Genomic DNA, 23,285 nt, shown 5'->3' with positions numbered 1-23,285 from the left:
CCAAATTCACACAGAAGCACATCATTGCTTACTTCAACTCGCCTGTGGAAACAACTCAGAGGCCATGAAAGAAGGAAGGGTATCAACATGAAGATTTAAAGGAACTATTGGAAACTCAAGGCAGTGGAGATATAAGATGATCAGAGCCCCACCGAACTTGAAGCATGGGAAGTCCCAACAAAAAATTATAATTTGGCAGAATATTTGGACTATATGATATGTATCTGTATAATTTGGAATATTTAATGTGATTTGATTGGATTGTTAAAATGGAAAATTTAATAAAAATTATTTTTTTAAAAAAAAAATCTAATTACAACCAGGAAACAGAAGCCTCTGAGGATGATGGATTCAAGAAGAGAGAAGAGGTCACCCTTTCCCTGTGCTGGAGAATAAGGGCCAATTTTAATGGGGTCTTCTTCCTTTTGGGGCTGTGCAGCTCTGCAAAAACAAAAGCCTTTTAGTAATAACTGGAACCAAATACAGTAAAGGAACTGAATTTGCATCTATCAGGCCAGGGAAGTTTGCCAAACGATTGCTGCTTAAAGGGTCCTCCTGAAAAATCCAGAGGGCTGTGCTTTCTCTCTCTCAATTTCTTAAGACCAGCAGGAGTTCCTACAAAGGAAATAAATGGCTGCTCTTCTGGGACTCCCAAAAGTGCCCACAACGAGGGAGAGAACATCTTCGCTTGACTCTTGCTAGGAGAGCACCCCTCGTTTTCTCCTCCCAAGGCAGCAGTCCTCCGTGACTCCCAATCGGGCCAGTGGGCGCCAGTTCTGCCCATCTCGCCTGTGGGACAGTCTCTCCCCTTCCCTGCCTTTGGCCACCTCCCCTCAGTGCCACATCACTGCAGCCCCTGAGGCAGTGCCCCTCTTACCCCAGCAGAGGGCGGCTGCAGGGAGGCGGAGAACTCTCTCGCAGACGGACGTCTCCTCCAGCCCATCCGCAGGCGAGAGGGGGTAGAAGGGGCCAATGGGACGCGGCTGGGGAGGCGGGCGCGGAGGAGAGAGGGAGCAGGCGCCGGCTTGATTGTCCCAGCGGCGCCACTGGCCCGAAGAGGCGCAACTCTGGGCAGCGGGAGGAGGCGGGATGGCAGCGGGGAGGAGCCGCCGCGCGGGTGCATCTTTCCCGGACGACGATCGCCTCCAGCCTTTCGTAGCTGCTGCTGAGGAGGGATGAGGTCACCCACACGTCCGCATCCTTGAAAGTCGCCGGAGCGCCGCGGGTTAAATGATTCTCAAAAGTTCCCAATTGGGACAATAAGGATCATTTTGCAAAAAAAAGTTGCAAAGAAGCAGACCAAGTTCGGTAAGCCTTAGCCCCTGTATTTGTTTGGTTCTCTCCCCCCCCCCCCCGTTTCCACAGATTTGAGGGAGTGGATCTCTCCCATCTGCTCCGGAGTGGATCTCTACCATCTGCTCCGGAGTGGATCTCTCCCGTCTGCTCCGGAGTGGATCTCTACCATCTGCTCCGGAGTGGATCTCCCGTCTGCTCCGGAGTGGATCTCTCCCGTCTGCTCGCTGCCCGATCCTGAGAACGTTCACGCCGCAAAAGTCTCATTTCCTGAGTTTAGCGCTACTCGGGCAGTTCTGCGCTTACCTGGGAATAACTGGATTCCCATGGAGTTCTGAGTAGGAAAAGCATTTATATGTGATTTGCAGCGACGTCGACGCACGTCTTTGAGCATCTCTCGCTGGAAGCTTTCAGCTCAAGCCTTTCTCACATTCTAGCGGGACGTTCTCCTGCGCAAGTCCTGTCGGAATGAATGTTAAACGCCTTTCTCGCACCTTGGGCGCAGTTTGTTGGGGACTGTGCAGGAGAACCTCCCGCCGGCTGCTGTCTTTTTTCCTGCGGCTCCTGGAAAGTAGACTCCCCCGCTACACCGGAGTTTGCGGAATCGAGGGAGAGTGGTGTATAGAATAGTTTTTTTCATATTTGCTGTTATTTGGCCTGCCTTCTATTCTTTATATATTGTGGGGCTTGGTGGGAAACACTCAGTGTGCCTAAATAAATAGGGAAACTTGTTGAAGATTAACAAACGTGTTTTAGTTGCTCCTTTGCCTTCAAGACCCGTATGGGGGTTTTTTCCCAACAACAACAACAAGGATGTGATCTAACCATTTTTTTTAAAAAAAAAACCAACACATTTCATTATTCTGGTAGCACTGCAGATATTTTCAGCATGAGTCAAGTGTTGATGGCAACTGATCTATGTGTAAATACAATACAGCATGTCACAAAATATTAGATACAGGTCTATAGTTTGCTTGTTCCTTTATATGCTAGCCTGGGTTGTTATGACACACAGGAATGCTCCCAAGAGTAATTGGAAACACCTTTTTTCCAATTGAAAATATGACCCCAAAATATTATCACACCACAATAGGATATTTCAACATAGTTTTTTTTTGTTACTGTTATTAAATCTTAACCTATAAAGCATGCTTTCTATATCAAAGGTGATTCTGCAAACCAATGTTTCCCCTTATGAAGTTCATAAAAGTAAGTCATGGAAGTCAAGAAAAGCTGCTACAACTTAGTTCCCTAAGACAGAATCGTCGCTGCTACAGCCATGCTGCCCAATATGATTCAGATATTTCAGGTGGTAGAGAAAATGGTGAACAAAGTCTGTAAGATGAAAGATGGCTGTCTAATTCAAGGGATAAATTAATGGAAGTACTAAGTAATGTAGGCCTTCTGGGTCATGTCCTTGTTATGTACACCAGCCCCTAAGGAATGCTGTTGCATATTTTACTGTGGAGAATTATTGAATTGTGGAAGGGATCTTTCAGTTCATCTGCTCCAGGTGTGGGCAGCTGCAAAATGGTGGCTTAGGGGCCTGGGCATAGCCAGGATTTATGTTGGGGGCGCAGGATTTATGTTGGGGGTGTGTGCAGAACCAAGCTAACTGCAATGTGATTGTTCGGTTACTTAAGTATTTTTATTTATTTACTTGATTGGGGTGGGCAGCTGCCTAGGGGTGACATGCAAAATCGACCCCAGAGTTTCTGCAGATCAGGGATTCTTAAAGCTTTTCAGCATTTTGTTGTTGCCATTGTTAAACTAATGGGAATCCGAAACCCCTTGCCAATCTACTGAAAATTCCTGAGATATCACCACCAATTGTTGTAGATATGTCTTCTGCCTGGCCCATGTCTAGCTGAACCAATCCTCTGCTTAAGGCAGGTTCAACAAGACAGGATATGCTACGGAGTCTCTGCTTAAATATGCAACTGGACAATGCAAGGGGCTTCTTATTCTCTCTTCAAGTTCTGGAACAGATTAAAGAAGTTCTTATTAACTAAGCCCATTTATCATCTCCAATACAAGGACACCCCATGATGCATAAGCAGCTCTCCAGCCATAATGCGCCACATGCTACAATTCTCCCTACTGGGGGCACCGAGTCTCTTACTCCATTCTAGATTTTTCTAGACAGCGCTGATGGGAATGGGGATAGTTTGCTTCAGTTCAGCCTAGTACTTCATACCCAGCAGAGTTCCATGTGGTAGAAGAGGAAGAATGAAGTGATGGCTCTGTGCAAGAAGTCAAATTTCCCCAAGAAGTCAAACCTTCCCATTGCCTTTTTCAAGAGAGACATTACATGCCTCTCATGTGTTGATATTTGGTTACCTTAGGTCTTACTCCTCTGTCACCAGAGGCACATGTGGCTTCCTGTCAAGCAACCCAGCCTCTTGCAAATTTCAACATTTGTTTAAAAAGCTTGCAGTGTGCCTCCTTCCTGTGTATCTGGTAAGTGTGCACATGCAGACTATCGTTTTCCGCCTTTGCAACAGCAATGAAACAACAGAAATTGCCAACAGTGGAATCTTGAGCAGGGTAACCCTGCAAAGAAAAAGAAAGAGCCGGGGTGGATTTGATTGACATCAAATTGATTTAAATCACGATTTAAATCATGATTTAAATCACTAGTCAGTAAGACTTGATTTAAATCATTTTTTTAACAGAAAGACTCATACTTGCTAGTATAATCTTAATATTTACAACCAGATGAAGGTTTCATTTTTGGAATAAAAAATTTTCAGACTAGCTTTTACAATTATATCAAAAATTACTGATTTGGTTATACTATTAGAAATACATAGACAGATCATTATGAAATGATTGCTTATATTTAGACAACTTTTCTGCTGCTGGAAGGAGAAAAATAACCATTTCCTTAATAACAATTTAAACCATTTATTTAACTAAAACAATAACATTATAGCATATGTATCCATGTTTGTTAACTGATGTGGTTAAACGATTTTTTAAAAAACCCCACACACCTTAGACTGAGTTTTAGCACACATGAAAAAGTTAAAACAAATTTTTATTCCCTGATGAATAGCCTTTGGACTATAATGTAACTTAAATAGAAAACTGTCTTTAGAAAGATTTTTCCTCCAAAAGTGTTTTATTTTAAAAATCCAATTTAAATCCAAAAAAATCCGATTTAAATAATAATTAAAAAATCATTTTATTTTTTAAAAAATTAATCATTTCTTTTTGTCCACCCTGGAAAGAGCATTGAAACTCAGCTGCACAAGCAGTATGCACACAAGTGGAAGTTAATGAAATAAAACAAATAGTTCTCTTTAACTGCTGACCAACAACAACAACAATTTATTATTTACCGGTATATCCTGCCCATCTGGCTAGGTTTCCCCAGCCACTCTGGGCGGCTTCCAAAAAAGTATTAAAATACAGTAGTCTATTAAACATTAAAAGCTTCCCTAAAGAGGGCTGCCTTCAGATGTCTTCTAAAAGTCTGGTAGTTCTCTTTGACATCTGGTGGGAGGGCGTTCCGCAGGGCAGGTGCCACTACCGAAAAGGCCCTCTGCCTGGTTCCTTGTAACTTGGCTTCTTGCAATGAGGGAACCGCCAGAAGGCCCTTAGTGTCCGAGCAGAACGATGGGGGTAGAGACGCTCCTTCAGGTATACTGGACCAAGGCCATTTAGGGCTTTAAAGGTCAGCACCAACACTTTGAATTCTGCTCGGAGACATACTGGGAGCCAATGTAGGTCTTTCTAGACCGGTGTTATATGGTCTCGGCGGCTGCTCCCAGTCACCAGTCTAGCTGCCGCATTCTGGATTAATTGCAGTTTCCGGGTCACCTTCAAAGGTAGCCCCATGTAGAGCGCACTGCAGTAGTCCAAGCGGGAGATAACTAGAGCATGCACCACTCTGGCGAGACAGTCCGTGGGCAGGTAGGGTCTTAGTCTGCGTGCCAGATGGAGCTGGTAGAAAGCCGCCCTGGACACAGAATTAACCTGCGCCTCCATGGACAGCTGTGAGCCCAGAATGACTCCCAGGCTGTGCTCCTGATCCTTCACTGGTTCTGATTTGAAAGAGAATACATAGGGTGCCTCTGCTATAGGCGTCTAGTTAACTGAGATAACTGCTCAAATTAAAGCTGCATCATTCTCTGCTGTAGGAATGTAGGAAGTCAGTTCCACTGGCTAATAACATTTTGTACCTTAGACCCATTAAAGATGATCCATTGACTTCTTCTTAAGAAGGTCCACAGCGTGACTGCCCTCTCCATGTGTGCGTCTTGCACATCTTTAAATTCCATAAGAACATCCATTACCTGCCTGGAGGATCTTACAAAAAATGCACTGCAAGTTCAAAACAGGGTGAGACAAAACACCCCATAACTTAATAAAGTCAGCAACGTTTATTGCAGAGACAACCTTGGATATGATTCAATTCACCGCTCATGTGATAGATACAAAAATGGTGGCATGCCAGGCTCTGTAGCTGAAACACTGAGAAGCACACACCCCATTCAAAGTGTATTCAGAGATGATGCATTGAAGGATATCCTAATAGAGTCTGAGACAAGAGGAAGGTGCTCATCACACAGACAGAGGGGGGAAAGTATTCAAAGTGACACACCTTATTCTCTATACCAGTCCTTTCGGAATTTCCAATACCAAGGGGAAATCCAGAAATTATATACAAAACCTCAATGGCACAAACCTAAATACCCTGAGAAGCAGCATCCAGATAGGTTCCAGAATACCATGGAGAATACCAAGTCCCACACCAAGGAAACTGAATACAGTAAGGTTGGGGTCATCTTCAAGATTTGTTCACGTGTTACAGCACGCAACCATGGATTGCTGGTCCTGAACGTGATAAAACATGGATACAGAATTTCTATTGACACCCCAATGCTTCCCTGCATTTCCTCCAGTGGTCCTAGTCCCCATACAGAACGAGTTTTGTCCAACCATAGGGATGTAGTCAGGGCAGAGGTGAGGGACCTTTTCCAGCTGACAACCACATTCCCTTCCAGCGGCCATGTGCAAATGGGGGGGGGGGCTAGAGCCAAAAGTGGGTGGAGCAATAAATGCTAATTTTACATTTTGCACAGTAGGGTAGTTTCTGCACACACAGACACACACACACACTCCTTTGTATTCTCTATGCAGGCAAGCAGGAGACATTATGGGAATTCAGCTTGTCAAAAGCATTTGAGAAAGGTGGAAAGTCTGGCCTGGGAGAGAAGGTGTGGTTTGAGGAGAATCCCGAGGGCCAAACGGAGAGACATGGAGGGCCACATTTGGCTGGTGGGCTCAGGGTTCCCCACTCCTGTCCTAGGTGATATAAAGATCAGTTCATGCAACAACTCTGAAGGACAAGCCAGTATGATCATAAAATAATTGGGAATTCTGCTGAGAAATACTACCTAACATAAAATCACTTGGTGAATTTCTTGCTGATCTGAGTTCCAGCTCATTCTTTTAACCACTGCCCTACCCTGCTTCCTGATTTCAAGGAATAGGGATTGTGAAACATTTATGCACAGTCACAAGAGATTGTTCCAGTGTTTGATGTGCCCCTGAGCTTGGAGACAAGTTAAACATTGATAAACATATTTTCCCAAAAATAGTGATTCTTTTTCTCCTAAGGAAAGGTTACTGTAAAATATATGTTTCACAGTAACCTTTTATCAATGGTGTTAGAAGAAACACACACACTATTTTTAGATAGATAACATTTATTTGTCAGAAGACAATATTATTCCATACAATATTTTTCCCTAATTCAGTTTTGGCTCCATATCTAAGAGGAAAGTTATTTCAAAACAAAACCCCTCATTATTTCTGTTCTACAGTGATTTAACACAGCACATTCTGTTTTTAAAGATGCCTGTACTGTAAGGTTCTGCCAATATTTACAAACCTGCTTGGATAGCCAGAAAATGAGAAGGAAAGTCTGAGAGACTTACTGGAGTCATCAGTTCCTTAAAAAGCACTTTTGTTGTCTGCCATTTTGAGTCTGACATCTTCTAAGGTTTACACAGCAAATGGCAAGGTCTTTTAATACCATAAACGAAGCTGGCACAGAAAAGGAACAAAGGGCACATATTACACCTTATAACTTGTGCTATCAGTTTGGTTCTTCCAGAGACTGGCGACCACAACATTTCCTTCAGATTGCTTGCATACACTTTCTCTCCTTCTGGCCCACAAATTTTGGCTGTTTCCTTTTTAGGCTGTCCAGTCTGCTGGATATGGGAAGAGGAGGGTACTGGTGATAATGTGAGGCTACCTATTTGATCATCAGTTGTTCAACACTGCATAGATGAGTGTTGAGATTCCCTAATCCAGGTGCTCTACCTAACCAGGTGAGAACTGAGGAAAGGGCTCTAGTAGTAGTGGTCCCCTGCTTAATAACAATTTATTTAACTAAAACAATAACATTATAGCATATGTATCCATGTTTGTTAACTGATGTGGTTAAACTGATGTGGGTTTTTTTATTAAAAAAAAAACTTAGACTGAGTTTTAGCACACATGAAACAGTTAAAACAAATCCTCATTTCCTGATGAATAGCCTTTGGACTATAATGTAACTTAAATAAAAAAACTATCTTTAGAAAGATTTTTCCTCCAAAAGCATTTTATTTTAAAAATACAATTTAAATTAAAAAAAAAATCAATTTTTTGGGATTATTTTTTTTTAAATCATTGATTTTTATACACCCTGCTCCCTTATGAGTAGACACATATAGGACTGCGCTGCATGCCTGCAATGTTCTGCACATATATCTGGAAGTTAGCCACACACTTAGATTTACTTTCAAGTAAGCATGCCTAGGATTACACCAACAGTCTTTTGGGGAGCAGGAAAAGCTTGAACGTTGATCTTGTGATTTGTGCATGTTTATAAGCAAAATAGAATTTGTCTCAACATTTTTACCAGATTCTTATTCCTTCTTGAGCCCCATGTTTTTGTTTACTAAACATTGCAATAATGTGCTGCTGTTCGTTTGAATTCATTGTAACTGCAATCATTATTATTTATTATGGTTGCTAATTGCCTTGCTGATATCTCAAAGCGACTTGCAAGATGCTTAAAGCACAGAATGACTTATCAAGTATTTAACATCCAAATGCCATTGAACAGGCACAAAAAGAAAACGTCAAAATGACTAAAGGTGTTCATCATTCATAACTGCTTCCTGAATGCAAGCTGTTTGTAGGCTCAGTGTACATCAACTGGCTGCCTTTGTTGTGTTGGCACAGGGGGCAGCTTTCCTGCCTAGTCTGTGCACCTGCAGTGCCTATTGTGACAAAGAATAAATTCAATGGCATTCAGAGAGATCAAAAACCAAGGGAAGGAGAGCTAGCTAGCAGAAAGAAAAGAAAAACATTGCTACATATAAAGACAACAGTAGTACAATCAAACCTCGGATCCTGAACATCTCCATTTTGGAACATTTCAGCTCCCAAATGCTGAAAACCCAGAAGTAAGTGTTCCAGTATTTGAACATTTTTCGGAAGCTGAACGTCCGACTCGGCTTCTGCTTGAGTGCAGGAAGCTCCTGCGACCAATTAGAAGCTGTGCCTCGGTTGTCGAACATTTCAGAAGCCGAACTGGCTTCTGGAACAAATTATGTTCAACAACCGAGGTTTGATGGTATATCAATCATGCAGACAGGCTTTGTAGTGCTCCCATTTCAACTTTCCAAATAAATGCCATTTGTGACTCAGGGATGGGGAAACTCAGACTCAGGAGTCAAATGCAACCTATCTGTGTGACCCTCGAAATTCCCCAAGCCTCACAAACTTTCATGAGTCACACCCCTCAACTGTTCTTCTTTTCACCCTCGTTGAGTGTTTTTTGCCTAGCTGGAATGTGTCCTTGAATGCTAATAATGCTTCTTCCTTGGCTGGAGAGAGAATAGAGAAAGGCATGTGAAAGTGAAGAAACCAACCTGTTGCCTACTTTTGTGGCCTACTTTTGCCTCTGACCACATCCACCTCTGGCATGTGATGGGAGGGCATCCAAACTGGAATGTGGGAACATGCACATCTTTTGAACCTGAACATGCACACACATATATTTTAGATTTTTAGCTTACCGCTTCCCCAATGGGAAGGGGAAAACTCAAGTAAACAAATCAGTGAGTTTCTTCAAGTTTAAGTAGTTTCCTCCCAGCCTTCTTCAGCTAACACCTGGACCCAATGCACCTTCTGAAAAGTGTGCTAGGTTGGACTTCCACAAATGTAAAGTAGAGAGGAATTGGTAAATGGGGTTTGCAGCAAATGCAGCAGAGGTTTTCAAGTTTTTGGAAGTAGGAATTTCCTTTCCTCAAGTAAAATGGTGCCTGTTAGTTTTATGTTGTTGACGTTTCTGTGGTTATCACAAGGTGAACATATATAAAATGGCTGTGGCGTCACCACAGCAAATATTCCCTTTCAATTTAATCTTGGTTATAGTGAGGAGTGCCTTTGAACTTTGCTACTAATCTCCCCACTCTCCCTGCTTCAGATAAATCTGCAAATGTGTTCCTGGGCTAAAATAGTAAACTAACGGATGTATTTATGTTTTTTTGCTATTCTGGGTATTTACTGACAGGAAGAAGAAGAAAAGCCTGACCATTCAAAGCAAACCTAGATGTGAACCTTACAGAGTGTATGTTGGGTATGACTATTCAAGCCTGACCAAAGAAAATATTTGTTAAAGAGAAGGAATACAGTGGTGCCTTGCAAGACGAAAAGAATCCGTTCTGTGATTCTCTTCGTCTAGCGGTTTTTTCGTCTTGCGAAGCAAGCCCATTGACGGATTAGCGGATTAGCGCTATTAGTGGCTTTTAGCGGCTTATCTGCTGATCGGATCAGCTGATAAGTGGCTTAGCGGCTTAGAAAGGGGGGGGGGGAGGAGAAAAAAACCAGCAGGAACTCGCAAGACATTGTCGTCTTGCGAAGCAAGCCCATAGGAAATTCGTCTTGCGAAGCACCTCCAAAACGGAAAACTCTTTCGTCTAGCGAGTTTTCCGTCTTGCGAGGCATTCGTCTTGCGGGGCACCACTGTATATATCCTACATCAGCTGCCCCCTTAAATTAATCAAAATCAATGCAAATCTGAGGTTCTGCCCCCCTATTAAAAGCTTGCCCCCCAACAATAATCCTAGCTACACCCATGCACAGGAGGGAGACTTATAGAAGGTTGGGGAACTGACAGAAAGTCCTACCTTGTTTCAGAACCAAAGCTTTAATACCTAAGCTGTAACACCTCAGTGTTTATTTTAAGGAACAGAAGAAAATATAAGTTGCACATTTATCATCTTGTTCAGAAGCCTGTAACTACCACTGAATTTTACATATATATGCTTCTTGAAATAATTCCATCTCCTGGTGCACCTCTTGTTTTATTAACATTGTTGTAAAATAAAATCTTTTTCTTGTTTAACTTCCCCATGTCTCCAAGTGCAAATGTTTTCTTTTAAAAAAGCAAAAATAAGCCAGTCGTGAGAGAGGGCATATCTCACCAATACAGTCACAATTGTTTTTCAGGAGCGAAATTTGAATCTGGGTGGTGAATCAGCTGCTGTTGTGTTCCACCGTAAAATAAATATTCATTTGCTTAGCTTTTCTTTTTTGCATGTTGCCTCTAAATATTGCCTCCTTGGTCTACCTGCAACTTTGCTGTGGGCGCTGCCTTTTCATAGGGACAATGGGTCCAACTATCAGGGTCAAGGGTAAATAGCTAGCGGCCATAAAGCAATAAAAGCGAAAAAATGCTGATTTTGAGCCTGACAATCTTCGTTAAAGATTAACACTCAACCTGGATGTTCACAGACACTTTAATTGCGTTTACTTTCCATTTAACAAGCCATTTCCATGTTGTAACAATTTTCAAGGACCTGCTCAGCTCATTAGAAGCTTTAGGCTGCAGTCCAAAACACAGTTAGAGAACATGGGTTGTGGTGGAGGAGCTTAATGGAGCTGGAGGGGGGCACCACAGCATCCACAGCCCTGCTGCTTATAGCAGCTGAAGGTGGTGGGGCCGGCAAATAGCTGCACCAGCCTAGGGCTTTCTGTAGGCCAGTCGAGACTGACAGGGGCTCTGGCTATGAAAGTAAAATACAAAACCGAGCCTGGTACAAAGGGAATTTGGATCGCAGCGTTGAGGAGGGGTGGAAAGGAATCTGGAATCAGACTGTTTCAATGAGAAGTGCATATGCACATATCTTTTAATACAAGCTGAGATTCCTGCATTGCAGGGGGTTGGAGTAGATCACCCTTGGGTTCCCTTCCAGCTCTACAATTCTATTATTCTAAGGGTGGAGAACCTGTGGCTCTCCAGGTGTTCTAGGACTTGCAGCCTAGCACTGGCTATGCTGATTTGGGCTGGTGAGAGTAGGAGACCCAGCCACATCTGGTTCCCCAACCCTGCTCTAAAGGAGAGCTCAGATCGTCCAAGCATTATAACACTAGGCTCCCCACCATCTCCAAGGCTGCATCTGTCCAACATAATGAGGATCCACGTGACAAGCAAATGTTGTAAAGCCACCTCCTGCAGGTATATATTTATATGGAGACTGAAACTTAAGATTAGAGCCACAAGTAATGGGTTTCTCCCAGGAACGCTTTACTAAAGCAGTGTTTCCCAACCACTGTTCCGCGGCACAGTGTGCCGCGAGATGTTGCCTGGAGGGAGGCGGGCGAGTCGGGCAGCGAGAGGCGGGGCGGCGGCGGCGAGGAGAGGCCGCCCAGCGCGGGGCTCTCGCCGTCTGCCTGCCTGGCTGCCTGCGAGCTCGGCGGGCAGTGCCTCCGTCCGCAGCGCCCGCCTCGCAGCTCTCATTCCCTGCCCCTTCCAAAGCTCACCCAGCCAAGCCGCGCTCTCCTTCCTGCCTTGCTTTGCTGCCTCCTCCCCCCCCACCCCCAAAGCTTGGAGGTTCCCCGGCAAGGGGGAGGGAAAAAAATTGAAACTTACACTTTCGTGCGTCCCTCCCGGCGTGACGCTGCGCGCTGACGTCACGGGGCTGTAATGGTGGTGTGCCTCGAGATTTTTTTCATCAAATAAGTGTGCCTTTGCCCAAAAAAGGTTGGGAAACACTGTACTAAAGAACACTCTTTGACTGTATCTTTTTGTGCAGTAGGAAAAGATGGCAAATTTTAAAGGTCATGCGCTTCCTGGGAGTTTCTTCCTTATCTTTGGCCTGTGGTGGTCTGTGAAATATCCACTGAAGTACCTCTGTCGAAGGAAAAAGAACGCTTCCATTGGTTCCAAGGCAGGATTTCATCGCTTAGAAATAGCAGAAGGCATAGCCAAAGCCTCCTTTGCCCTAATTGGTAAGTTGAAAATGGTTAGGATTGAGGATGTTTGGGTCTTCATGAATAACAATACAAACCACGATTATTTTTAAAACACTATGCATTAATGGTAAAACAAATTGTAGTGTGGATTCTGTCTGTCATTGAATGGGAGAAGGGTCATAGCTTAGTGGCAGGGCATCTTTTTTCTGTGTAGAAGGTCCCATGTTTAAAGTGAGCCTCCCTGGGGAGAGCATTCCACAAGTGGAGGGCTTCCACAGAAATGGCCCACTCTCATGTTTCTGCCCACCAGACCTCACATGGAGGAGGCACACAAAAGAAAGGCCTCGTCTGATGATGACACTGTCAGGGTGCTGCCAGTGGCTCCTGGCTGGTTGCCCAGGAAAGTATAAAGACAAGGAAAAGTTTCTTACAGTCTTTCTTTATTGCAAACTCTACAGAGAGAGGCTATAGAACCCAGCCGCTTGGATAATGGCATTGTCCCAAGTGAATCTCCACTCCTGGTCTCTCCCACTTTCTCATTCATCATTCTCATTGCCTCCTCTATGGGTGCCCTCTGCCTTTGAGCTCCTTGTTCTCCTACTTTTAAGGTTTGCCAGGTTCTGGGAGATGGACGGTCTGGAATGCTTTCTAGGGACAATGTGTCAGCCAACTTCTGCTTTGGCTCTCCCATGATTTTCCAACTTCCCCCCTCATCTGCCTCTGAGTTATGACCTCCCGCAAACCCCTGTTGTAAATCTCTATTGTCTTCCTCTTCCTCCTCCCTGGATGAGGTCTCCACCATTCCTCCTCTGCCCAGTCTCTGGGTCTGTTTATATGATGGTCTTTGAGGTATTACGGTCCTGAGCTATTTAAGGTTTTATAGGTCAAAACCAGCACTTTAAATTGAACCTGGATACTAATTGGCAGCCAATGCAGTTGGGCCAAGATTGACGCAATGTGCTCCAACTGTCTTGCCCTGGTGAACAACCTGGTCGCTGAATTCTGTACACGCTGAAGTTTCTGAACTGCCTTCATCATGATCCAGTAATCTAACCTGGAAGTTACCACACCATAGACAACTGATGTTAGGCTATCCCTGTCCAAATAGGGGTGTAGCTGGGCCACCAGCCAAAGCTGATGGAAGGCACTTTTTGCTACCGAGGCCCCCTGAGCCTCAAACAACAGCAGTGGATCCATTCTGTGTACCCATTCCTTCAGAGGGAGTGGAACCCCATCAAGAGCAGGCAGCCTCCCATCCATCCAGTCTAGGGGACCACCCACTAACAGTGCCCCAGTCTTGTGTGGATTGAGCTTCAAGGTCATTGGCTCTCAACCAGTCCATTACCAGGATGGTGTCAAGTTTCCTTTTGGGGTTCATAGCTGTGGTTCCAGATGCTTAATAGTGCTAAAGAAAGAAGATATGAAATGGAGTTGTGGGCAGTAGCATTGACTAGACCAAGAGGTATGCACAAAGGACTGACCTGAATTTTCAGCTGATGCAAAATAAGCAAGGAGAAAGGCTGCCATTACCACAGTGATGCTAAAAGGCTTTAACTAGTCTTTAATCAAGCAACTGAATAAGAAGGTTGTTGACACAGTGTGCCATTGTTTCACACACAGGTATGATCGCCGAACAGTTTGTTCCTGATGGGCCACATCTGAAGTTGTATAATTATGAAGAGAAACAATGGGATCACCTAATGAACTGGCAGCATGCAACCATGTATCTTTTCTATGGCATCTCAGGGCTGGTAGACATTGTGGTGCACAGCACTAATGTGTTACCAGTAGCCTTGGACAGGTTGATGCTTTCGATTGCTGTTTTTGTGGAAGGTGAGTTGACTGCATCATACTGTTAATGGAGGAAAATCTTCTCTGAACTCTTAACACAAAAATGAGAAGATAAAAGGTTATCAATTAGAGCAGTGCTCGCCAACCTGGTGCCCTCCAGATGTTTTGGACTGCAACACCCAATAAACCCTGCTTTGCCCTAGGTTGGTAAAAGCTGCATTAGAAAAATTACATCATATAGTCATGTATGAAAGGGTGCGACAAAGAGAGGCTGAAGGAAAGGTCAAGAATGAGAATTAATGGAGCTGAAGAATGAACTTTCTATCTGTACTGTATTAGGCAGACTAAAGGCAGGATAGAAGAGTTAAAGATTTGGGGCTTGAAGTAGGGTTAAAGGCTCCTTATATTTAAGTTAATTAAGCAGACACCACAGTGTATACTGCGACCCCAAACATAACTCACTTATTGATGAGTGTGGCTCTCTGCTTTGCGTTAACAATATGTTTAGGATCACAGAAGCATGTACTTTAGGGTTACCATATTTCCAAAATATTTAAAAAATAGGAAAGCACATATATGTACATGCATTTTTGTTTGTGAAATGAAAATACCTCAGCATTTAATGTAAATTATGTATACAAATATAATAAGAACAATACCTTTGGGGGGACACAACCAATATTTTTGTCCACATTTTATTGATCTGTTTGCTGCTGGTGTTCTGTAATCTGCCTTGTGATGAGTCTTGCCCTTTAAAGCAGAGTATAAATCTTTCAGCAAATAAATAGAGGGAAAACGTGTACATCAAAACTTTCATAGTGGGATTCACGTTCATACTTCCCCCTACTCCTGCCATAACGGGGGGTTTGGGGGGGTGTCGAGCATATGGAGGGAAGATTTAATTTTTTCGTCTCTTGCCCAAGTCCTGATAAAAATCGCTTCCCCACTGGACTGCTTTGCTCTGTGTTGCCAGTTAAAATAGTCCCCAACACCTCTTATTAGTTACAGAGAGGGAGCATGAACCTGACATGGTTGCTAATTAGTATCCCATCTAGTTTCTATTTTGGCCCTGAGCACCGCAGACTTGTGGAGTCCTGAGCTATCTCCCCTCTAGTATCCAAGGGAGGTGGGATATTGGATTCTCCCTACTGAAATTCTAGGTACCTGAGCACTTCTTGACTTTTCTAAAATAATGCATGCGTATAGACATAGGTTACTTGAAACAAAACCAAAATATTACGGTTTGTAACAGAAAATTTGTTCAGTAAATTAATACGTGAAGCAAAAGTAGACCCTCTCATTTCTTTGTCACCAGGATTTCTCTTTTATTTCCACATCCACGGGCGACCTATGTTAGATTTCCATGTTCATCAGTTACTTGCAGTGGCCGTCTTTGGAGGAGCTGCTTGCATCTTCTTGGAGGTCTTCTTCCATGGCGTCATTGTCCTTGAGATGTTCCGAACCAGTCTTTGTATACTGCAGGGGAGCTGGTTCTGGCAGGTGAGCGAGTCTCTGTTTCCTGCCTTCGTAATCAGTTAATTCCCAGGAAAACTTTGATTTCAGGCCCAGCAGCAGCCAGCAATATCCTTAGGGAGCTGATACCATTGCCCTACCCCCCATCTTCTGGTGTTCCTCTAATTACCAGGCAGTCACCATTGAAATTGGAGCTGATTATGTCACACTGGGGCATTGTGCTTTATTACATTGATGGCTGCCTGGTACTCAACAGAGGAAGGCTGCCACCACCTTCCTCTTCATTCATCATCTTCTGCCTTCACAGGAAAGCCTTCTTTCTCATGCCTGCATTCAACAGAAACATACCGTATTTTTTGCTCTATAAGATGCACCAGACACAAGACGCAGCTAGTTTTTGGAGGAGGAAAACAAGAAAAAAAAATATTCTGAATCTCAGAAGCCAGAACAGCAAGAGGGATCACTGCGCAGTGAAAGCAGCAATCCCTCTTGCTGTTCTGGCTTCTGGGATAGCTGTGCAGCCTGCATTCGCTCCATAAGACGCACACACATTTCACCTTACTTTTTAGGAGGGAAAAAGTGAGTCTTATAGAGCAAAAAATACGGTACTTATCTATTGCATTTATATCCCACCTTTTCTCCAAGGAGCTCAAGGTGGTCCACATGGTTTCCCCCCTCCTCATTTAATCCCCACAGCAACCCCTGTGTGGTTAGTTGGGCTGAGAGACAGTGAGTGGCCCAAGGTTACCCAGTGAGCTTCACAGCTGTGGAGATTTGAACTGGGGTCTCTCAGGTCCTGGTCCAAGACTCTTAACCACTACACCATGCCTCTGAGTCAGAGGAGGAGTCAGACCACCCAACCCAATAGGGATCCTATAAATCAGGCTCCATGCCTGGTCCACTCTGCAACAGGGATCTGGCCTGTCTGAGATACTTGTGGGGAGAAAATGAAAGGCTGTAAAACGACACTCTTGGGGGAGCAGCCCGGAAGATGAGATTGAAAAATGGGAGGGCTGGTCCTTAGATGGATAAGTTTGGAGCTGTTCATTTGTCTTTCAAATACTGCACTTCAGATCAGACAGCTGCATTGTTTGTAACCAACCATTTCCCCTATTGAATAGAGGTGGCACAACAATGTACTCATTCTGGCAAACTTTCATATTTCTGGGATGGATTATATCTTGCCTCATTATTGAAGCCACTATTGCTTCAAAGCTCAGGGCAAGGGAGTTAAATGAAACTCTGAACTCTGATGTTTTGTAAATCTTCTGTGTTTAGCTTTGTACATGCCACTTTGTTATGAGTTCCGTAGGCGCAGTACTGTTGTTTGAGAGTATATGTTATGACAAGGAAAACATCTAGGTAAAAAATAGAAAAGGTGCAGAGTTTGTTTGACGAATGGGAGAGTTCACAACAGCAGAACAAGTTTCAGAAGGGAAGGCAGCTCTCCCATTTGCAGTGCTTTCCATGAAGAAGCTTAAATACAGTGGTACCTCAGGTTACAGACGCTTCAGGTTACAGACTCCGCTAACCCAGAAATAGTACCTCGGATTATAGAATCATAGAATCATAGAATCATAGAATCCTAGAGTTGGAAGAGACCACAAGGGCCATCGAGTCCAACCCCCTGCCAAGCAGGAAACACCATCAGAGCACTGTAAGAACTTTGCTTCACATCAGAGCACATTAAGAACTTTGCTTCAGGATGAGAACAGAAATCATGCTCCAGCGGTGCGGTGGCAGCGGGAGGCCCCTTTAGCTAAAGTGGTGCTTCAGGTTAGGAACAGTTTCAGGTTAAGAATGGACCTCCAGAATGAATTAAGTACTTAACCCGAGGTACCACTGTAAATATGTTCAGTACCATAGAAGAATTCACCAATGCATTCTCTTCTCCAGGGTGTTCCTCTGTAGATTTGGGATTGAGACTTATCTTCTTTTACTTCTGCTTGTAAATTTCTATTTAAGAAGCATTTCAAAAATGTAACTGTGAAGTTACTTTCTTTGGGCTGGTGTTATTATAAAAATATAAGTGTGTGTCTTACATCTTTCAAAATATAGACCAATGATGCATCATTTTATAAAATTTCTCTTTAAAATCATAACACAATGTGAATTTTAACCCTTTAGTCCACATATACTCTCACTGTTCCATCTGTATATTATAACCAATTTTGTTTACCCATTTGACCATGCATTCTTTAATTAGTTCTTATGTTTCAAATTTCAAGAAAACTTTATACATTTTTGCAATATCATAGCCATCATCTGCCAAATGTTCTTTTTTTGACACCACAGATTGGATTTGTACTTTATCCTCCAAGTGGGGGTCCAGAATGGAACCAAACGGACCACAATAATATCATGTTCATCACCATGTGCTATTGCTGGCATTATGCATTTGCACTTCTAATAATGGCTTTGAATTACACTGTAATCAGCTGGTAAGTAAATCCCGAAGAGCTTCATTTAACTTGCCACTAAATGCTAGAGCGTTGTTCAACATAAGAAAACTCTCAGCTATGCAAAATTGGCTACTCCAGTTCTGGAGGAATGCGAAACTGCCATGGCCTCCATATGTCAGCCTGCAACCATTGGCACAACCCAAGTGGGCTTTCCTGTTTTCTCACAAGCTTGCTAGGAAATAAGCAAAGTTCCTCCGTGTCATTTATGTAGCAATGTGCCTTTCTTTTTCTTCTGAAAGAGGTAGCAGTCCGTTGAACTCTGTGAGGCTCTTTCCTGTAGTCTGTCTCTTCTCAAAGCTTAAGATCAGGGAAGATGGGTCTATTTGAAATGCCAGCACCCAGCCATAGAATATTATATGGTTGGGTCCAGAGAAATGCCATTGAAAAGGATAGGAATGTCAGAGTGGTGCCCCTCACTGGCCCTCAGGTCAGTTGCGTCACTACTGCCTACCAGGAGGTAGAGGGTGAGGGATGAGGTCAGAATGGTGGAAATGGGCCAGGCAGGAACACATGCATCCTAGCCTCACAGTCCCCTCCCTCTCCCACTCTGCACCCAGTAAGCAGCAGTGACACAACTGACTAGAGATCAGGTGACTTCCAGCACCCATCGCATTGGTGGAGGGTTATTTTCCTACCTCTGCCAAGGGTTGAGGGACTCTGCTGAATGGCGCAGGTTGTGGTACAGGGGGATTGAGGAGGGGATAGCTGTCGATTGTGTAGAGCCACCATCCATGAGCACTTTAAAGTGTGACAAAACGTTGGTGAGTTGACTTGGGGTATACATTGTTACTATGGTAATCCCGTATAAAATAGGCAGCCCCCCACTTGATTCCTACCCAGCTTAGAATATATGACAGTGACTTTGCAATTCATGTGCAAAGCAGAAATATATGTAAACAACTAAGGTAAGATTGCCAACTTCAATTAAAAATTATACGAAATGAAACATTTATTTTATTTTAATGAAATATTTCCAGTCTCTGATGTCACCAGATTATATTGGCCCACACCACAGGGAGAAAAGTCATTTAGTAATCAGCTGAGTGCCCTGGATCAGCTGATAATGGGGTTATTAACTATTTTACACAAATATCTTAAAAAGAGCAAAGCTACAGTGGTACCTCGGGTTACATACGCTTCAGGTTACATACGCTTCAGGTTACAGACTCCACTAACCCAGAAATAATACCTCGGGTTAAGAACTTTGCTTCAGGATGAGAACAGAAATTGTGCAGCGGTGGCACGGCAGCAGCGGGAGGCCCCATTAGCTAAAGTGGTGTTTCAGGTTAAGAACAGTTTCAGGTTAAGAATGGACCTCTGGAACGAATTAAGTACGTAACCAGAGGTACCACTGTATATGTGAGTGTTTCAGAAGGCGTGCCCTCTCTGCATGGACATATATGATTTTGGGATGAATTTTGCTTTAAATGACCCTCAAATATTGTTGAAGGCAGCTCATTCATTTGTGCACTTGAGAAAACTCTTCTACCTTTTAGAATAGTTGGATCCTGTAGATATATATGCCAGTGTATCAGGATATATAATTGGAAAACAGTTAAACCAGGAATATAAGTTTCTCATTCAGAAAGGCTCTTCTGTTGTTTGATATCAAATAGGTGTTGATTTCCTGACACCTAACCGGGTGAACATGTAGCTCAAATGGTTCTGCTTTGTTTCCCCCCTCTCCAGGATAGTTCGCACAAAACTAAAACAAACTCCATCCATGGAAATTGGATTATTGAAAACATCTGAGCGAGACCAAGAATCGGAAGATGAGATCTAATTCAGCACAAATGTTTTCTTAAGGTTTAGCACCTATTCTTTCCACTTCTGAATTGTAATGGCGTTGTTTATCACATCATTAAGACTCTGCATTAATTTATGAAACTTCCATTAGTGCATCGTTTATCCTTTGCTTGAAGTAGAAAGAGAATGTTTTGCTAATGAATAGGCTGGGGTGACATTGTCATGTGCAAATCAATCCAGACCATTATTATGGGGCTATTCTTTCATTGCTCTTGGGTAAACTGGGAGATTTCCACACATAGCAATCAAATGCAACCCTGCCGTTGCATAAAACTGATTGTATACACCTTAAAACCAAGCCAGTCATAAAATGCGCATATCTATTTTTAACTATAAAGAATAATTTGTTGTCTGTCCAAAGTGTATCTTGCAAATTTATATTTTTCAAAGTTATTGCTTTGTTTATTATTATTTATTATCGAGTACGATCTAATTGCATTAAAGGAAATACAAATCTAGTGCAAAAAAAAAGTTAGAGTTGTGACTTAGGACACAATGGCATTCTTAAAATGCTGGATGATTGTAAGCAATATGTTAGACTTGTTACTTACCTTGTACCAGAGTCCATTTATCTAAATAAGGCATATATGCCTGCTGTATATCTTAGAGCCTTTGCTCTGAATTTATTCAGTGTGTAGTAGAGTTGGGTGAGAGGGTTCAAATCCCCACTTGACCATGAAACTTGACACACCTTGGAAAAGTCATTATGTCTCCGTGAGGCATGGGGAATATGAGGCCCTCCAGATGTTGTTGCACTCCATCTCCCATCAGCCACAGACAGCAAGGTCAGTGATCGTGTAGGATGGGAGTTGTAGTCCAGCAACTTCTTCAGAGTCACAGGTTCACTATCCCTATACGCAAAGCAAACAGTGATTACTGTTTGGGAGAGGGATATGGCCGTGCTACCTCCCTCACTTGCAGATACCTCTTCCTGGAAGTAATACTCATTCCTTTTGAGTTTGCTTACTGGGAAAGCACCATTTAAAAGTATCCTTATTTGTGCCACGTTACTCAGTATGAAGCTATACTCAGGAAATACCGTATGACATAGCGTGCCTTTTAGCTTTCTTGTCAGTAAGTATATTATCGGCTGGGAATAGAGTATGTGGGACATAAAATGGCAAGTGTGTCTAGCAGATTTAATAGGATGTACATATGTTCTGTTTAGGAAATCCAACTTTAAATGACTCTTCTACCAATGGACAAGAGCATTTTAATTTCTACTTCATATGCACTTTCTAAACACCAAAAGTTATTGTTACAGCAATCTTTTGGTAGAGAGGAAGAAGAATTCTGTTTATCAAGTAATCAATGAAGGATCCTTCAGGCTAGTGCAGGTACTTAAAATTATGAATAATAACTTGGTTTTAAATGTTGAAATAAATTGTTCCAGTTTACTTTGAAACAAGCAACATTTGTAGTCTTTATTTTTTTTTTTACTCTTTCGTTGAGTTCCGTTGTTAGTCCACTTGCACTAAGGTTCTGGACATATATCTATCCTTCAGCCAACAGAGCCTCTGGTTTCAATGGGTATTTATTACCAAATATATGTGCATAGGATTTCAGCATTAGATGCAGTGAAGTACAGTGTTACCTCGGGTTACATACGCTGCAGGTTACATACGCTTCAGGTTATAGACTCTGCTAACCCAGAAATAGTGCTTCAGGTTAAGAACTTTGCTTCTGGATGAGAACAGAAATCGTGCTCCGGCGGCGCGGCAGCAGCAGGAGGCCCCATTAGCTAAAGTGGTGCTTTAGGTTAAGAACAGTTTCAGGTTAAGTACGGACCTCCGGAACGAATTAAGTACTTAACCCGAGGTACCAGTGTAAACTGCAAATTATGATTTTTATTTGAGGTGTGCGGTTGCAATTATGAGAATGGCTTGAGTCCACACACACGTGGCTTTAGTCTTCCGCTTTTCATATGTATATCCCTGTTACTCATCCACAGCATTGAACAATGAGAAAATGCTTCCATGCTGTGTGTTTTGGCCCTTCAAAAACTATTTCTCCATCTTCCACAACCTTTTTCCATGTGAGGATATGTGCAGCAGGTCTGTCTGTACCTATGCTCATGTGACTTACATAGGAAGATTGCAAGAGCAAACATTATCTGCCCTTAGTTATCATGTTTCAAAATGAGCACAATGGAGCCTTGCTTTTGGGGTGTGTGGGAGAAGACTTCTATCTTAATTTGGTGGGTTTCTAATTTTTTTTTCAAAATATTGTTATTATTATCATCATCACAGAGTATTAAGGGACCCTGATTGTCTTCCAGTCCAACCCTGCAATGCAGGAATCTCAACCAAAAAAATCTCCAAGCAATTTACATTTAAAAAAATCAACATACATAATTATTAATTAATTAATAGACTTTATTTGCATAGCCGACAGGCCATAGCATCAAAGGACAAACACCGACAAAAATACATTACAAATATAAATAGCATAAAATCTTATGACCTATTAAAACCCTAGGTAGAAGCTGGATTAAACATACATACATTATGTCTTTAAAAAAAATCACAGCATTAACATTCTCATTCAAAGACCACAATTCATATAGACAGTGTTTTTTTCTAAAAAAAAAATAAAAATGTTTAGGGGTACTCTCATTTTGACTCAAGAAAAATCACCATTTTATTGTTCAAATGGGGAAAAATAAATACAGTAAAGGGAGAAAAGTACAAAGAACATGCATTACATGAGGAAAGAAATGAAGCCGCCATCGGAGGTGGTAACAACGAAACTGACCAATCACCGTGCTAGATTCCAACTCCTACTTCACACATTAAACGCTCGCTTCCGTCTGAGACTCGGGAAACACTGTGACAGAAAATGAGTGCTAGAGATGAAACTAAAATTTTCCCCCTTTAGTTTCTTCTCCCGTTAGATTCACAAAATGTTTAGGGGTATGGGTACCCCTATGTCCCCCCAGAAAAAAGCACTGCATATAGATATGCACATGTACAAACACCTGCTCCTCAATAACAGCCACTCACCAAAAACATCCATACCACATATGAGAAATCACCCACCTAAAAATAAAAATCTGATAAGCTTCCAAAACAGCAGTGACTGGATGTATAATGATTTCCTTTTATGTACTGGATTTTCTGTGGTAAGAGGAAATCCAAATTAAATATTAAAGCACCATAGTTAAAGGCCCACTTCTTCAGATACACTTTTCAG

The 23,285-nt window shown here is 42.6% G+C and overlaps 1 protein-coding gene across 2 annotated transcripts; it reads left to right on the top strand.

Annotated features, from left to right (window-relative positions):
• The first annotated feature begins 977 nt into the window (after nt 1-977).
• Nucleotides 978-21,505, top strand: TMEM45A (transmembrane protein 45A). Of its 2 annotated transcripts, none has more exons than XM_081199084.1 (6): nt 978-1,308; nt 12,405-12,597; nt 14,182-14,394; nt 15,668-15,852; nt 18,121-18,266; nt 19,977-21,505. In XM_081199084.1, exons 2-6 carry the CDS (start codon nt 12,411-12,413, stop codon nt 20,068-20,070), a joined length of 825 nt encoding a protein of 274 aa, XP_081055210.1. In that variant the 5' UTR covers nt 978-1,308; nt 12,405-12,410; the 3' UTR covers nt 20,071-21,505. The 2 variants fall into 2 exon arrangements, with proteins under 2 accessions (XP_081055210.1, XP_081055209.1); XM_081199083.1 differs by having other exon boundaries at nt 982-1,308; nt 12,402-12,597.
• The last annotated feature ends 1,780 nt before the right edge of the window (nt 21,506-23,285 follow it).

The sequence above is a fragment of the Podarcis bocagei genome (assembly GCF_964188305.1).
Source record: "Podarcis bocagei genome assembly, chromosome: 6".
In the NCBI taxonomy this organism is placed as follows: Eukaryota; Metazoa; Chordata; class Lepidosauria; order Squamata; family Lacertidae; genus Podarcis; species Podarcis bocagei.
Note: the sequence above shows the minus strand (reverse complement) of the source record. Positions and strands in the feature narration are given on the sequence as shown.

Excerpts from the sequence above, each read along its gene's own strand:
- TMEM45A (XM_081199084.1), top strand. The coding sequence starts at position 12,411 with ATGGCAAATTTTAAAGGTCATGCGCTTCCTGGGAGTTTCTTCCTTATC. Across the intron at positions 15,853-18,120 it reads AGGGGAGCTGGTTCTGGCAG|ATTGGATTTGTACTTTATCC; the intron begins GTGAGCGAGTCT and ends TTGACACCACAG. Across the intron at positions 18,267-19,976 it reads AATTACACTGTAATCAGCTG|GATAGTTCGCACAAAACTAA; the intron begins GTAAGTAAATCC and ends CCCCCTCTCCAG.